The 16,943-nt window shown below is 40.0% G+C and overlaps 1 protein-coding gene across 1 annotated transcript in view; it reads right to left on the bottom strand.

The window, feature by feature from the left end:
- Positions 1–16,943, bottom strand: part of CLEC19A (C-type lectin domain containing 19A) — a 59,722-nt gene that overhangs the window by 26,944 nt on the left and 15,835 nt on the right. The window contains exons 2-4 of the mRNA XM_089679070.1: positions 16,287–16,452; positions 13,320–13,413; positions 7,121–7,253 (exon numbers count right to left, since the gene is read on the bottom strand). Of these exons, the coding sequence (XP_089535196.1) occupies positions 7,121–7,253; positions 13,320–13,413; positions 16,287–16,452 (393 nt within the window). The remainder of the gene's footprint in view (positions 1–7,120; positions 7,254–13,319; positions 13,414–16,286; positions 16,453–16,943) is intronic.

Genomic DNA, 16,943 nt, shown 5'->3' with positions numbered 1-16,943 from the left:
ATACAAATTAGCATGGCCAAAGGCCTCTCTCCACACTGCTGCTGTGCAGATGTCCTCCTGTCAGCTGTTTGTACCCTGATGGCCATTCATGTATGCTGAAAGGAGACAGATGGCAGTAGCCCACAGTACCTTTGGCTGGATAATGGAAGATGAGAAGTCAAGGCCCCACCATCCCTGGTGGCCTGTGCACTGCTGGAATGTCTTTGGGGGGCTCAGGTGAGAGGTAGTTCACAGTGCCCTGGACCTCCCCTCTCCAGCCTACACCTTCTTGCTTGGTGATCTATTAATCAGTCTGGGCTGCATCTGTGGCTTAATCTCAGGCCCTGCTTTCCCTGGGGTTCTGGTCACCTCTCTTAGTGGGCTCAAGGCCTAAGGTGGCCACCTGCTTACCTCATTGCCCCAGGGGATTTACACCCCCCACTGCCGCACCTTTGGGCTCCAGTTGAATCACTTCCCCCAGGCACAGATTCTGCTAAAACATTTCACTCTGCATCTTCCAACAGGCTGTGTACTCAGGGGCAAGGCTATCATTCAGCCATGGAAGTGGCCAGTCACTGAGCTGTCCGCTCCTTTCCCTTGCTGCCGGTCTTTCACTGGCAGAGAAGGGAGAAGGAATATTGTGGTGTAGCAGCAAGAATAATAGTGTGTAGTGGCTCTCGCTGTTTAAATGATGAAAAAAAAAAGAAAGAGAAGAATGTAAGAGTAACCATATTACTGTTACTGACCATTCCTACCAATGACATTAAACTATATCCCTTTTTTGGAAACATTGTACATCTGTTGGCTAGTAAGGCTGCCAATAACGATAATGGACCAGTACTAAGGTAGGAGGCAACAAGGGATGGGGCACAGCCACTAACCACAGAATCTTACATCATTGTTTGCAAATATCAGCATCCAGGGTACCAGGGTGCAATACAGGGAGTCATAGGCACTATGCTAGCACCTCCTGCAGCCTGCTTTCCAGTGTAAGCAGGGGAGTCAAATATTTTTCCCACACAAGTTTGTGTTAGGAAATCTGTACAGCATATCAGATGCCTGTAGCATCCAATTATTGATGACATGAGATGATTATGAGATATACTACATGGGCCTAAAGTTCACATGTGTACAGATATGCAGGTATAATTTAACTTGTCTGTAGAAAAGATAGTAAGACATCTGGAGCACAGCTGTTTAGAGAATGGGTGCACTTCAAAAACTGAAGATTTTTAAATTATTTTTTTTTCAGAACAGACATTGGGTAATCATTTAACAATGTGTTGGCTGCATATAATTGATGTACTGACTCTTACTAAATTATACAAAATTGGTATGACCGATATAAAGTGGAATCAGACTACACTTACTCTTACTAGTGCAAATGTATAAGCTGTCCATCATGCCTTGTCTCAATGGGGCCTACAAAGGGCCTGCATGCGCTGAAATCATTGGAAAAATGAAGCCAAATTTAAAGGAGAAGTTTGGTCAAGATTCAGATGATATTTTATGTGGTTTAGTGAGATCCCACCAATGCAGTAATGTCACAGAAGCTCATGCAGATACTCTAAAATAAATTTAAAATGTCCTGCACTGAAAAATACAGTGGATATAAAAAGTCTACACACCCCTGTTAAAATGCCAGGTTTCTGTGATGTAAAAAAAATGAGACAGATAAATCATTTCAAAACTTTTTCCACCTTTAATGTGACGTATAAACTGTACAACTCAATTGAAAAACAAGCTGAAATCTTTTTATCTTTTGGGGGGGAGTAAACATAAAAAAACTAAAATAATGCGGTTGCATAAGTGTGCACACCCTCTTATAACTTAGGGTGTAGCTGTGTTCAGAATTAAGCAATCACATTCAAAAACCATGTTAAATAGGAGTCAGTACACACCTGCCATCATTTAAAGTGCCTCTGATTAACCCCAAATAAAGTTCAGCTGTTCTAGTAGGTCTTTTCTGACATTTTCTTAGTCACATCCTACAGCAAAAGCCATGGCCCACAGAGAGCTTCCAAAGCATCAGAGGGATCTCATTGTTAAATGATATCAGTTAGGAGAAGGGTACAAAAGAATTTCCAAGGCATTAGATAGACCATGGAACACAGTGAAGACAGTCATCATCAAGTGGAGAAAATATGGCACAACATTGACATTACCAGAACTGGAAGCCCCTACAAAATTGATAAAAATAAAACTGGTCTGGTAGGCTGGCAAGAGGCCTACAACCACATTAAAGGAGCTGCAGGAATGTCTGGCAAGTACTGGCTATGTGGTATATGTAACAACAATCTCCTGTATTCTACATATGTACGAAAGCCTTTTTCTTATGAAGAAAAACATCGAAGCCTGGCTAAATTATGCAAAAACACATCTGAAGTGTCCCAAAACCATGTGGGAAAATGTGTTATGTTCTGATGAAACCAAGGTTGAATTTTTTGGCCATAATTCCAAAATATATGTTCGGCGCAAAAACAACACTGCACATCACCAAACAAACACCATTTCCACAGTGAAGCATGGTGGTGGCAGCATCATGCTTTGGGCCTGTTTTTCTTCAGCTGGAACTGGGGCCTTAGTCAAGGTAGCGGGACTTATGAGCAGTTCCAAATACCAGTCAATATTAGCACACAACCTTCAGGCTTCTGCTGAAAAGCTGAACATGAAGAGGAATTTAATTTTTTAGCATGACAATGACCCAAAGCATACATCCAAATCAACAAAGGAATGGTTTCACCAGAGGAAGATTAAAGTTTTGGAATGGCCCAGCCAGAGCCCAGACCTGAATCCGATTGAAAATCTGTGGGGTGATCTGAAGAGGGCTTTGCACAGGAGATACCCTCTCAATCTGACAAGTTTGGAGTGTTTTTGCAAGGAAGAGTGGGTAAATATTGCCAAGTTAAGATGTGCCATGCTGGTAGACTCATACCCAAAAAGACTGAGTGCTGTAATAAAATCAAAAAGTGTTTCAACAAAGTATTCATTTAAGGGTGTGCACACTTATGCAACCATATTATTTTAGTTTTTTATTTTTGCTTCCCTCCGCCTAAACGATTTCAGTTTGTTGTTCAACTGACTTGTACATTTTATCGGTTACATTAAAGGTGGAAAAAGTTCTGAAATGATTTATCTTTGTCTAATTTTTTTACATCACAGAAACCTGACATTTTAACAGGGGTGTGTAGATTTTTTATATCCACTGTACTTGAAAAGTGATAGCTGTCTTGCAGTTGTGGCTGCACTAGTTTCTAACTTGAAAAATCTATGCAGATCAGGAAAGTCATAACTCCTGGTCTACATACATGGTCCTATTTAGCACTTCTGTCAGTAAATGATTTGTCTAAACTTTAACCGTTTTGCTGTAGAGCTTGATCTATTAAAGGAAGTTTGAAAATAACAGACATACTGGCTGGATCACTAGGTGAAAATAAAGCAAAAAACCCTAAAAAAAAACCACTAATGCAGCCACCACATGTAATTGGTAAGATGCAATATATTCCTTAGTTTTTTGTCTGGTTTAATACCTCTTTAACTGACAAGAAAACAAAGCATCATTTTACTTACATGTTAACATAACTGAACATTATATGCGTATGTTTATACGGCTACAAATGCTACAAATCTTTTAAATTAAGGTACATGTCAGTTGAATTAAAAACACATGCTATGTGAATGCTATTTCAATGCAGAAGTCAAGGGGGTCATACTTAGAGGTTAGCAGATGTTTATTTCTGTAGTGTACCAAACAGATGGGAAATTGAAGGGTAGAAGTATATTCATACTGCACTTACCCTTAAAGTGCCCCCTTCCTTCCCCTCCACCTGCATTTTTGTAATAGCTCCTACTTACCTGTGACCCCACTCCTCTGAGATCTTTACTGTTTGAGTAGAAGCTAGGAAGATATTGCAGACCATAATTCTATTACAACGTCCACTATTGGTACTGTAAGTACTCTCTGAGTGAACTTACCTTTTAGGCTTAGCAGATATTTTAAAGAAGCAAAAAATGATCTGTACATTGGATAACTATTGTAACAATAAAAGATTGTATTGTATTGAAGATCCCTTATAGTTAAACCATCACTGAGGCTTTTCATTCTGGTCTCATTCCTGGCACAATCCGCAAATATCGTATTGTGAGTTGTGCAACATCATTCTCCTTTATTCATATCACATTCAATAAAATGAACAAAATCACCATAAAAAATAATATAGTGAATTATGTGTAATGTACATTCATTGATATTTGCCTGCTCCTGCCTGAGCCACATTGATCTGAATTGTGGTAGGTTGCTATTTTTTTTGTCCAGTGATTTACCCTTTATGCTTTTCTCTGTCTTACTAAGTACACCAAAAAATGTGTTATAATTGCAATAAAGCTGTACTCCAGGTAGTTATAAAAAGCCAATATTAATCATGGGTTCACTAAATTATAATTTTACACCTGACAAACATAAATGAATTTCTTTTGATTGTAACTCCCTATAATCTTCTACATAGCAACACTTAGGCCCTAGACATGTGCGGTTCGCTTGTTCCAAATCACAATTTGGACTATATCTTCCTTATTCGAATGTATCCAAATTTCCGAATTACAATAGTAACGTTTTAAATGAATCTGAAATAACAAAACAAATTTTAATCTAAAATCCAAATCGAATTAAAAAATTGAATTGAATTAAAAAACAAATTTTAAATATAAACATATTGCTGTCTATTACTGATTTCCTTTAAAGACTATGGTGTTCTTTTATCATGCAGCGGTAAATGACCGCTGCTCAGTTCTCTGGCGTTCTCAGAGGAAACCGTTCTCCTCTGAATGCCTTTTTTATGAAGCAGTGTAGATCTACAAATGCTTTGAGCTCTAGAAAACGGCTGCTGTTACTGTAATCTAGCGAGATTACAGTAAGAGATCAGTCAAACACAGTTTACTAAGCAGCGGTATATTACCGCTGCTTCATTTGCGATTACCCTGATTCTCCACCTCTGGGCTGGAGAATCTGGAGGGAGAACACAGATCGCCAGTGAAGGGCTGACATCACTCCTTCATACACTAGCAGTCTGTGTACTGAGATGTTCAGCGGGAACATGTTCCCTGCTAATCATCTCTGTTTCCTAAGCCACTAATGATCTGAGAGCAGCAACGATACTCAGGTTTGCCGCTGATCTGTTTCATAAAAGGACACCTATGTGTATTAGTGTTAGAAAAAAGCCGTCTTCCAAAATTCGAATTTCCAAAAGAATAGAATAGGATAAAACAGATTAGAGTAGAAAAGAATAGAATAGAAAAAAATTATAAAAAAGAATAGAAAATAAAAAATAGAATAGATTAGACTACATTAGAATGTAACTGTCTTCCGCAATTCACATTTCGAAAAGAATAGAATAGAATAAAGTAAAACAGAACAGAATAGAAAATAAAAGAATAGAGTAAAATAGAATAGAAAATAAAGAATTACAATAGAAAAGAATACAATAGAATATAAAAGAATAAAATCCAATAGAAAAAAATATAGAATAGGTTAGAATAGATTAAAAAAAATAATAGCCATCTTCCGAAATTCGAATTTCAAAAAGAATAGGATAGAAAAGAATGGAGTAATACAATAGAATATGAGCACAGTTTTTCCTTGGCGCATCTTGGGTGCCATTAACAGTTTTGCATGACTTGTCATGCTACATTAGTTTGAATTTGGCATTATACTTGGGGAGGGAAGGGCAGCATTGTAAGCCAATCAGGCTCTATGGCACTGCACAGTGCTAGTCTAACCCTGGGAGCTGGGAGAGCAGAGATGACCTCATCTGTGTACTGCTGTTCTTTCACTGTTCTATCAAATTCAGATGTAGATACTAGGCCAGATAGTACTGCAGAGAAGAAGCTGAAAGGTCACAGGGAGAACAGGTTCATGCTCTGCTTTTGACAGAAATGTCTGGATCCAGTGCTGAATTTGCTATTAGGCAAAAGTCCTGTGGTTGACAGTGCAGACCGTGTGTTGTATTTTCTTAAAGGTATGCCAAGTGTCACCATGTCCCTTTAAGACAAAGCACTCACCATATAAACCATATGGGGTCAGTAAGCATGATGTTAAATCAGAGACCTCTATTGCTTATCTCTACTCTCCAGATCCCGGGCCTCCCACATGCCCCTCCCATCTCCAATATGGCCATATGTTAAATGAAAGAACCATCATAGTGCAATCAATCTAAAAACTTTATTCCTCCAAAACAAAATCTCATACACTGTCATAAAAGTTGTTTTGGTGCTCCAATCAAGCACCCAGAGTCTCCAGCAAACACTGCACTGCTCGGCCACCACTACTCCAAAACTGTAAGCTGGCATTTGCACCACCAGGAGGAACTGACATCACTGGAAGTGAAGTACGGATTGTAAAAAAAAATAAACTGACACGTTTCACCCTACAGGAGCTTAACTAGAAGGTTACACTAGTATTTTGAGTGGCTGCTGGGTTTTATTTCATAGCACGGTCACTTCTCAGTTTGTTTGCGGCTGACAGCAGTCTAAGGCAGGTTGGGGCCCAATAAAACAAGAAAATGTTCTGTAAAATGTGACCCTAGATTGTGTACTTACAGGAATCTGAGGCTGCCACTTTTTCTGGGAATATACAGAGGATTTATGGTGACAGACTTAGATCACAAAACTGGATAGATGAAAAAAGGGAAGATGGTTCACATATATGTATTTTGAAGATATATTCAACTATTTGTTTGAAGCAAAGATTTAAAAATCTGCAATAAATACTAAACTCTAATCTGGAAATTGATATTACCATAAGGACTATGTGAATAGGCTGTGCGCACCATGAAATTTGGTGGTGTTTGTATTGTTCTGCCTGTTTGTAAAGCAGAAAACAGAAGAAAATATTTGCCTATGGAGTATATCAATTTGTCTCTTTAGCTATAATACAGAATCAATATTTGTGATTCAAAATGATTACAAACATACAGGATTAGGAAATTATGCCTTGTAAATTCTGCAACCACTTGGTATGCAGAACCTTTCTCTTATTTAGTAAGCTATTAGATGGCATGAGTTGTTCTAGCTCCCGTCCTAATGTTTTCCTGAGTGCTTCTCTATTATGTTCCCATTTTCCTATCTTAGAGCTATAAACACTTACCGCTGTAGTATCTGTACCAAATCTGTACACAGTCCTCATCTTCTGGACTACTGTTTGTGGCATCATCTGGCTGATTTCCATCCCAGTAATTATAGTCATATGTTGTTCCATCTGTCCACTCAAACTCTCCTTCCTGTCAGTAAGAAAAGGCGTCAAGCTGCAGCCTTTAAATGGAATATGTAGGGTTTTATAAATAAAACACAAATCCTAAACATGTGTAAACTATTTTTCGTAGTAAGTAGGCAGTATGAAATACTGTAGTTGGATTTTTCATATTTACTGTTTCCAACCAGGAGGTGGTGCTACTGGCTCCTTTAATATGTTTACCATGCCAACCTCAACTACTTTGCTCAAAAATGGCTGTTTTTACAGAGCTAAATAGCTAAAGTCCAGATTACACGATCAGCTGAATGAGCCAGAGGAGTGACCCATTCCCTCTCACCTCTCTCACTGTTTTGTTCAGCTTTCTAAAACGTTTTCATTTCAGAGACACAATAATGGCTCAAGCTCTTGAGCCTTAAAAAACACTGCTTATACAGGAATATAGAATTTTGTTTTTGCCTGTAAATGCACCTCTATGTGGCTTTGTATACATAGCAGTTTACAGGTGTATTTGAAGAGGAGCATTTATAGGCAGAAAAAAAAAAATCACACCAAAAGTGCATTCTGAGAGGAGCCTTTGAGCATAATTTACACACAGAATTGTATTCTACTGGTCAGAATATATTAATATTTTGGCCAGCAGAATGCATTTATTCTCAACACACACATACATACACAACATTAGAGACATTTGTCCTGTCAAGTTATGGAAGAAAAAAAATTCAGCACATTTTGAGCATAGATGTATACAAGCATGAGGTCCTAAGCTTATAAAAAAAAAAAAAAAAAAGCTACTGATGTGTTCTCTCTTTAAAAAAGGCCCACATGCTAAGCAAAATATCTATAAATGTAATAAAAATGACTTAACAGATCAGTTTAAAGGTTTTTCTAAACAATGAGGGAACTGGGACTTGTTTATAAATGGGTTGCATAGATTACATTTTCAGAAAAAAATATAGCTTTTGGTATATTGCTAAATGTTTTGATAGTATGCAGGCTGCATACATTTAATGAATAGATTTCCTGAACCTGGTGGGATATACTGCTAACAAATGAGAGAAATCAAAGAGGTAAATATTCATTACATGTATACGTTGTGCTAACATGCACATTACCACAATGTACAGCAACACACCGCATGTGTTAGTGTAATATGGAGCAGTTAATTTCAGTGGTAACCCAATGAATTGACTGCAACCCAATGCCAAAAGAGAGCATGCCTGTGTTGCATCGCACCGCAATGCACAGTAACACACTACCATGCCCTACATAGTTACATAGGGTGAAAAAAGACAAAAGCCCATCCAGAACAACCAAAAAAAAATGCGCATGTGCAACTGGCCGCCTGAATTGTGCCTTTCACCATGTGAATGCAATCTTTATTTGATAAACTTTATATCTTTAATGGTTTTACACTATGTGGATACATCTTTTATTGCATGTGTTGTGCTACGAGTTCTTGGTCCAATTTACCTGGCTGATTGGGGGATCATTTGTCATTTCTTTGGGCGTATTGTATATTTCCCTTGATGTTACCAATGATATCGCACAAAGAGCAGACTGACCACTCCTAGCAGAGGCGTAGCTAGGATATTTTGCGCCCGGGGACAAACGGCCACCTCCCCTTCATCCATGGCACTACTCACCTGGCTCGGCTCTCCTCTCGTCCCCTCCGGCACATGCCCGGCTCACTGCCCTCCTCTCTGCTCCTCACCCGGCCGGCTCCTCTCTCCTCTCATAACTCACTGTGGATGGCAGAGGTATCAGATGACACGTCTGCTGCAGCCGCTGCAGTGATCTTGTGACCTCATTTTGGCACCCCTGTACCTTGGCCCCGGGTACATATGTACCCCCCTGCCCCCCCCCCAGCTACGCCTCTGACTCCTAGTAGGGGTCACATGCCTTCTGGTAAGCCTTGCATGTGAGTGGATGGTGTCACATTGGCTGCCTTTGGAAGTCTTCTGATCTCACCACAGCTTTTTGGACTGCTCTATTCTAATCCCACCATATGATTATATCTTCTATGGACAGTTTGTGATTAAGTTTTATTAATTTTGACACAATATTACCACCTTGATTAATCCAATTTGTTTGTTATATTTGAGCGCTGCCCTTTATTGTATACTGTATATGAGGTGCCCGGTATCAGGGTACAGTGCCCAGCTGCTATATATATTTATTTATTTGTTTGTTTGTATTTCTAAGCGCAGATTTTGGTTATATTTGGTTTTATAATCCCACACCCACAGTTGATCCAGAGGAAGGCAAAAAAACAGCAATGCATGCTCAAATTTGCTCCTGCAGGGGAAAAAAATTCCTTCCTGATTCCCCGAGAGGCAATCGGATATTCCCTGGATCAACTTTACCTATAAATGTTAGTATCCAGTTATATTCAGTGTATCTAGGAAAGACTCCAGGCCTTTTTTAAAGCAAACCACTAGCAGTATAAGCAAGCCTGACCCTAGGTTCACACCTAAGCATTTTCTGCAGCGTTTTGCAGAAACGCAGCACAGTCCATTTAACATAATTTCCCATGGGACATGTTCACACCTGTGCATTTTCACCCGATGTGTTTTTTGATAAGAGACAGGGACTTTTTTAAACACAAAAAATTGTGTTTTTGGTTCTATAGAGTTCAATCTAAACGCTGCAGAAAAGCCTGTATTGCATTTTGTGCTGCATTATGCATTTTAAATCTGCCTAGCAACAAGAAAAATACAAAATGCATCAAAAATGTAAGTGCAAAATTGAAAAACACAATGCACAAATGGCACAAACACAACCCGCATAGGTGTGGACCTAGCCTTATGGTGTGCTGCTTTACAGGAAATGTTGCATATATTTTTGCTTATTGCCGCGCACTAAAGGTGAGATATGAATACTTCCAGAAATAATGAACAATCCAAGTCATAATAATAATTCGATAACCCCCAGACGAAGCCACGTGTCCCTGTGGCGCAACGCGTTGGGGAGGGGCTTTGACATCACCACAGCAACCCGACTTTACGGCGATTATAGTCTATGTGAGCAGCCACGCAGGAGACCTGTCACAAACGCATTTAGCGGTTTTACTGATTTTAACTCAGCGCTTTTTATACTGAATACTTGTGAGTGCATAAGAAGAAGTTGTGAATAAAATTGTTCTTTTAAAAAATGATAAGGCACCATGTACCTTTTTTTCCCACTATACTAACAAGGAATAATACAAGGAGATGGAGCACTTTTTATTGCCATGAGAAAAAAGCTAACCCAGAGACCCACAATCATCCATTATCAATTATCAGGAGTATCCAAGGGAGTCTCTAAAGATATCCATCAAGGATAAACACCATAAAGCTGTGTTAGCCCAGCAGTGGGCCTAATGGAAGGTGAGTGCATATAAGTATCTACAGTCAGGTCCATAAATACTGGGACATCGACACAATTCTAACATTTTTGGCTCTATACACCACCACAATAGATTTGAAATGAAACAAACAAGATGTGCTTTAACTGCAGACTGTCAGCTTTAATTTGAGGGTATTTACATCCAAATCAGGTGAACGGTGTAGGAATTACAACAGTTTGCATATGTACCTCCCACTTGTTAAGGGACCAAAAGTAATGGGACAGAATAATAATCATAAATCAAACTTTCACTTAATACTTGGTTGCAAATCCTTTGCAGTCAATTACAGCCTGAAGTCTGGAACACATAGACATTACCAGACGCTGGGTTTCTTCCCTGTGATGCTCTGCCAGGCCTCTACTGCAACTGTCTTCAGTTCCTGCTTGTTCTTCGGGCATTTTCCCTTCAGTTTTGTCTTCAGCAAGTAAAATGCATGCTCAATCGGATTCAGGTCAGGTGATTGACTTGGCCATTGCATAACATTCCACTTCTTTCCCTTAAAAAACTCTTTGGTTGCTTTTGCATTATGCTTTGGGTCATTGTCCATCTGCACTGTGAAGCGGCGTCCAATGAGTTTTGAAACATTTGGCTGAATATGAGCAGATAATATTGCCCGAAACACTTCAGAATTCATCCTGCTGCTTTTGTCAGCAGTCACATCATCAATAAATACAAGAGAACCAGTTCCATTGGCAGCCATGCATACCGACGCCATGACACTACCACCACCATGCTTCACTGATGAGCTGGTATGCTTAGTGTAAGGGACCACCCGGCGGTACTACTAGCACTCCACTGAATAGGCGTCCCCAGCGCACGGAGTCTAAGTCCCAGGGTGCTTGTTCACCAGAGCCCCTGATGGTGGGGATGGACTTGGAGCTCCCTGAGACCAGGTCGTGGCTACTGGGTGCGCCCGTCAGTGGTAGCAGTATGCGCGAGGGGCTCCCACGGGGAAGAGTCTGATGTGAGGAGGTCAGAAGACCCCGCTGCACGGGATGGATGGATGAGCAAGGTCAGACGGGCCGGGTCGGTAACAGAGAGGGCGGCAAGGTACAAGGCAGTGGGCATAGAATGGTCGGGTCACACGCCAGGACAGCAACAGCAGGTCAAATCCAATAGGGGGCATTCAGAAGAGAGGTCAGGCAAAGCAAGGGTCAGAATAGGAGAAACAGCAAGGTCAGGTACAATCCGGGTCAATAACTTACAGGGTACAGGTTCACAGGATTCAGGATGCAGGAAAGACCAGAAGGCACTGAATGACAGCCTAGGGTCGTTTAAATATCCCGCCCTGCGCTGCCATTGGTGCCCAGCGGGCGGCCGCGGCTTCTACTGCGCATGCGCGAACTCGAACGCCGCGGCCGGCCCGGAACCAGTGCTCGAGTCCCTGCGCCGGGCGGCATACTGCGCCTGCACCGGGACCAACGCGGCGGGGATCGAGGGGATCCCTGACACTTAGGATCATGAGCAGTTCCTTTCTTTCTTCTCTTCCCATCACTCTGCTACAAGTTGATCTTGGTCTCATCTGTCCATAGGATGTTGTTCCAGAACTGTGAAGGCTTTTTTAGATGTTGTTTGGCAAAGTCTAATCTGGCCTTCCTGTTTTTGAGGCTCACCAATGGTTTACACCTTGTGGTGAACCCTCTGTATTCACTCTGGTGAAGTCTTCTCTTGATTGTTGACTTTGACACACATACACCTACCTCCTGGAGAGTGTTCTTGATCTGGCCAACTGTCGGTCATCCACGACAGTTGTTTTCCGTGGTCTTCCGGGTCTTTTGGTGTTGCTGAGCTCACCGGTGCATTCCTTCTTTTTAAGAATGTTCCAAACGGTTGTTTTGGCCACGCCTAATGGTTTTGCTATCTCTCTGATGGGTTTGTTTTGTTTTTTCAGCCTAATGATGGCTTGCTTCACTGATAGTGACAGCTCTTTGGATCTCATCTTGAGAGTTGACAACAACAGATTCCAAATGCAAATAGCACACTTGAAATGAACTCTGGACCTTTTATCTGCTCATTGTAATTGGGATAATGAGGGAATAACACACACCTGGCCATGGAACAGCTGAGAAGCCAATTGTCCCATTACTTTTGGTCCCTTAACAAGTGGGAGGCACATATGCAAACTGTTGTAATTCCTACACCGTTCACCTGATTTGGATGTAAATACCCTCAAATTAAAGCTGACAGTCTGCAGTTAAAGCACATCTTGCTTGTTTCATTTCAAATCCATTGTGGTGGTGTATAGAGCCAAAAATGTTAGAATTGTGTCGATGTCCCAATATTACGGATCTGACTGTATATTCCAGCAAGAATCCATCTGCAATCTTGTTTGACTAATCAACTTTAATCAAATTTATATAGACTTTTTTTAGACACTATTCATTTTTTATCATTTAAATTACTTATACTATGATATATTTTTCACGTTTTTTGTTTTTTTCACATTCTATTATTGATTTATTTTGAAGTTGTAATAAGTTGACTTGGATTGTTCATTATTTCTGGAAGTATTCATATCTCACATTTAGGGCGCGGCAATAAGCAATCAATTTCCTGTATATTACTACAAAACACATTTATATGAGGATGTGAATAGATGCCTGCTGACCTATATATTTAATTACTATCTCATACCTCAGTGGCTCGCAAGTAATTATAATATATATTATTTGCATATATTTTTATTTCTACATGGAATCCAGTTCTCACCTGTCTTCTGTCACTTAATCCTATCCAGATATCTGTAGGTATTCCAGGGACTTGGCTGTTTACAAGATCGAATACAAAAATATTTTCATCCCAACTGAGGAGAAAAAAAAAAAAGAAGAGAGTAGTACGTTAGGCTGCATACCACTCGTGAAGCTAGTACATCTGTAAATATTGGTATTTAGCTATTAGGGATAATATTAGTCAAATATAAATTTGTGCCATTATCTTCAAGTCATGCTTTAGAGAGATTTTAAAGTCTTTTTCTGTATTTTGATTAAAATACTAAACAGGTATATAGTTACTTGCTCTGTGTAGAGCAGGTAACTATACACCCAAACCTCTTCTTCTAAGGTCCCCCAATGATGCTGTCCCGTCCTCCTTTTATGTGTCCACCGCTTTCTGCAGCCACTTCCTATGGGGGCACCTGTGCGGGCTCGATCCCCAGCTGCACTCTGTGGGTCCATAGACATACAAGGCACGGCTCAGCCCCGATCCTGGCTCCCCTCTCAAAGGGTTTTATTGACAGCAGCCAATGGCTTCTGCTTCTATCATCAAAGCCTCTGAGACCAGGAAGAGAGGTGCAGCTGGGCACTGCGCTAAATCAAAAAAGGACTCGGGTAAGTGTAAGGGAAGGGGGGGCAACAGTGCAAGAGAATGCACTAGGGCAAAGACATGTAAACTTTAGATCTATTTTAATTGTAGAAATAATAATTATTATTATTATACAGGATTTATATAGCGCCAACATTTTGTGCAGCACTTTACAATATAAAGGGAGACAGTACAATTACAGTACATTTCAGTACAGAAGGAATAGGAGGGTCCTGTTTGTGGAGCTTACAATCTAAAGGAAGGGGAAAGTGGTACAAAAGGTGATAGCTGCAAGAGATGATCTGATGCAGGTGGCTCAAGTACAATTCTTAGGTGGAGTAAGTGAATTTTCAAATTTTGCCTAAAGGCAGATAGGGTGGGGGCTGACTGGACATACTGGGGTAGGGAGTTCCAGAGGATGGGAGATGGTCTGGAGAAGTCCTGGAGTCGAGCGTGGAAGGAGGTGACAAGGGAGCTAGAGAGCAAGATGCCTTGGGAGGAAGGAGGTGACAAGGGAGCTAGAGAGCAAGATGCCTTGGGAGGAGCGGAGCGGGCAAATTAACTTCATCCAACCTCCACCTCATCCAATCAGAGAACACTTCACTGAAAAAAATACAGGGCATTCTATGAATACTGGCAGTGCTGAGCTAGTGACTCCCTGTGATCAGTGTGAAGAAGTGATCTTGCTTGCACAGGACCCACTACTACAGTGGTTGTACTGTCCTGAAAATGTGGAGACCAATATGCTGACAGCCTAAAGATTTACTGCTGCTCTGGGCTTCAGCAAAATGGCATCCTCCATCAAGAAAAAACAGGAACAATACTGGAGGCAATTTACAGCACAAACTAATTTTTATAGCGTAATTATTAATCTGCAATGTATGCACATTATTAGTTACACATGTTCTGAGACTGATTTAAAGCAGATAAGGCACTAAGTAAGTTTAATTATCACCTGAGTCAGTCACAGAACCTGTGTAATTAATATGTGTTTAGTTTTAAAGGGATGAGGTGGCAACCTTTCTTCCCGTATAAGTAGTTCCAAAAAAAGGAAAAGAATTCTAAAAGAATGAGGTTATTGCTGTCTAGGTAACTTATTGGGACACAGACAGCAATTTTCTCACTGTATTCAGAACTTTCTGTTATGTGGTCACCTGTCCTTCAACATCCATGATTTATACAGTTTTTCTGAGATTTCAGAGCTCAGTGGAAGCTGACTGGAGGGAAGAGACACCCCCTTCATACAACACATAGAAACAGAGTTGATGCTGCCAATCACAGGCTATGTGCTGGAGCTCCCTCTCCTGTCACCTTTTTTCTCTTGCTGTCAGGGAAATTTGTCAGAAGTGACTCATGCAGATAGCAGAGGAATAAATCAGCAGAGAGAAATCACACGTAGTGTTCTGGATTGAGACAAGAACACACTATACAGGCGTACCTCAGTTTACAAACACCTCGTTTAACGTAATTTTCAGTTTACGAATGAAAATCCATTGAAAATAATGGCTTGGTTTACAAATTTTTTTCGCAATACGAACGGATTAATTGGTTTTCAATGCATTTGCAAATTTTTTTTAATCATGTCCCTGTACAGTACTATGCCTGTAAAGTGCATTTTACACAGAGTTTTGAACAGATAAAACTTTGTTGACTTTTTTTCTGACCTCCAAAACGGATTAATTGGTTTTCATACATTTACAAATTTTTTTTTTATTCATGTCCCTTTATGCCTTTAAAGTGCACTTTATAAAGAGTTTTGAACAGATTTACTTTTTTCTGACCTCTGGAACGGATTAATTGGTTTTCAATGCATTTACAAATTAATTTTTAATCGTGTCCCTGTACAGTATTTATGCCTTTAATGTGCACTTTATAAAGAGTTTTGAACAGATAAAAGACTTTTTTTATACCTCTGGAATGGATTAATTGGTTTTCAATACCTTCCTATGGGAAACCGCGGAAACCGCGTTTCAGTTTACAAATTTTTCAAAATAATAAAAGTCCCACAGAAAAAATGAAATTCATAAACCGAGGTATGCCTATATAGGGATATGCTTTGTTCATATTTCATGTCTGAGGTTTACAACCACTTTAAGTCCAGACTGAAAATGCACAAAAATATCCACAACAAGAACCACACCATGGGGATCAAATCAGATGGATTTTTTTTAAATGATGGCTCATCTGTATATAGTATAAGCAATGTTACAATTAATAGAAGTATGTAGGATGTGTGCAAATAATATAGTAAAAATAGAGAAGGCAGTGTCTCACATACTTGATCTCCAGAAAGCAGGCATGAAAACAATTTGTTATGAGAAGGCAATAAAAAATGGCTCATGTTTTGGCTCCTGTGAAGAAGTCACTATACCATACCTGTGGATAGAAACTAATTTGGCAGTTGTCCTGCCGAGCGAAAACTCCGCACAGTAAAAGTCTGCTTCTGCCCATGTTTTATTCATTGGGAAAAACCTGTAGCAGTTCCCGTTGTGTTCAGTCCAAAACAGAGGGCAGGCGAATGACTGGCTCACATCAGTAAATGCTGAGAGGGAAAAGAATGGAACAGGGGTTATATCCCTGGAGGCAGGCATTTATATAGTCATTCCTTATGTTATTACATGTATATACAAGTGCATACACCTTTTATACTACTTGGCTTATTCAGTAGAAGTGATAACATGACAGATGTAGTAATTAAGTATTCTTGCATGGCAAGACCACTTACTGTTATCTCACATATATATTCTTATTATTATAGCCAAATTTACCACCCTAACTCCTCCCACAGTTTTTACACTACATAGACAGTAATATACCGAAATGTGCGGATTGTTCCCGATTGGTGTGCTATTACTTTGTGGAATGTTTTGCCGAATGGTTCACAAAATATCGGCGTTTTTGTGGTGAAATTGGTCCCATAGAAACGAATGGCGGAATGTTCAAAACTAGAGTGGGAGCTGACAAAAGCTAGAGTGTGAGCTGAAAAATCAGGACATGATTTCTAAACTGCCATCACTCCCTCATTTTCAAGCC

The sequence above is a fragment of the Staurois parvus genome, unplaced genomic scaffold (assembly GCF_062004578.1).
Source record: "Staurois parvus isolate SC_StPar_1 unplaced genomic scaffold, SC_StPar_1.0 ptg000217l, whole genome shotgun sequence".
Classification (NCBI taxonomy): Eukaryota; Metazoa; Chordata; class Amphibia; order Anura; family Ranidae; genus Staurois; species Staurois parvus.
Note: the sequence above shows the minus strand (reverse complement) of the source record. Positions and strands in the feature narration are given on the sequence as shown.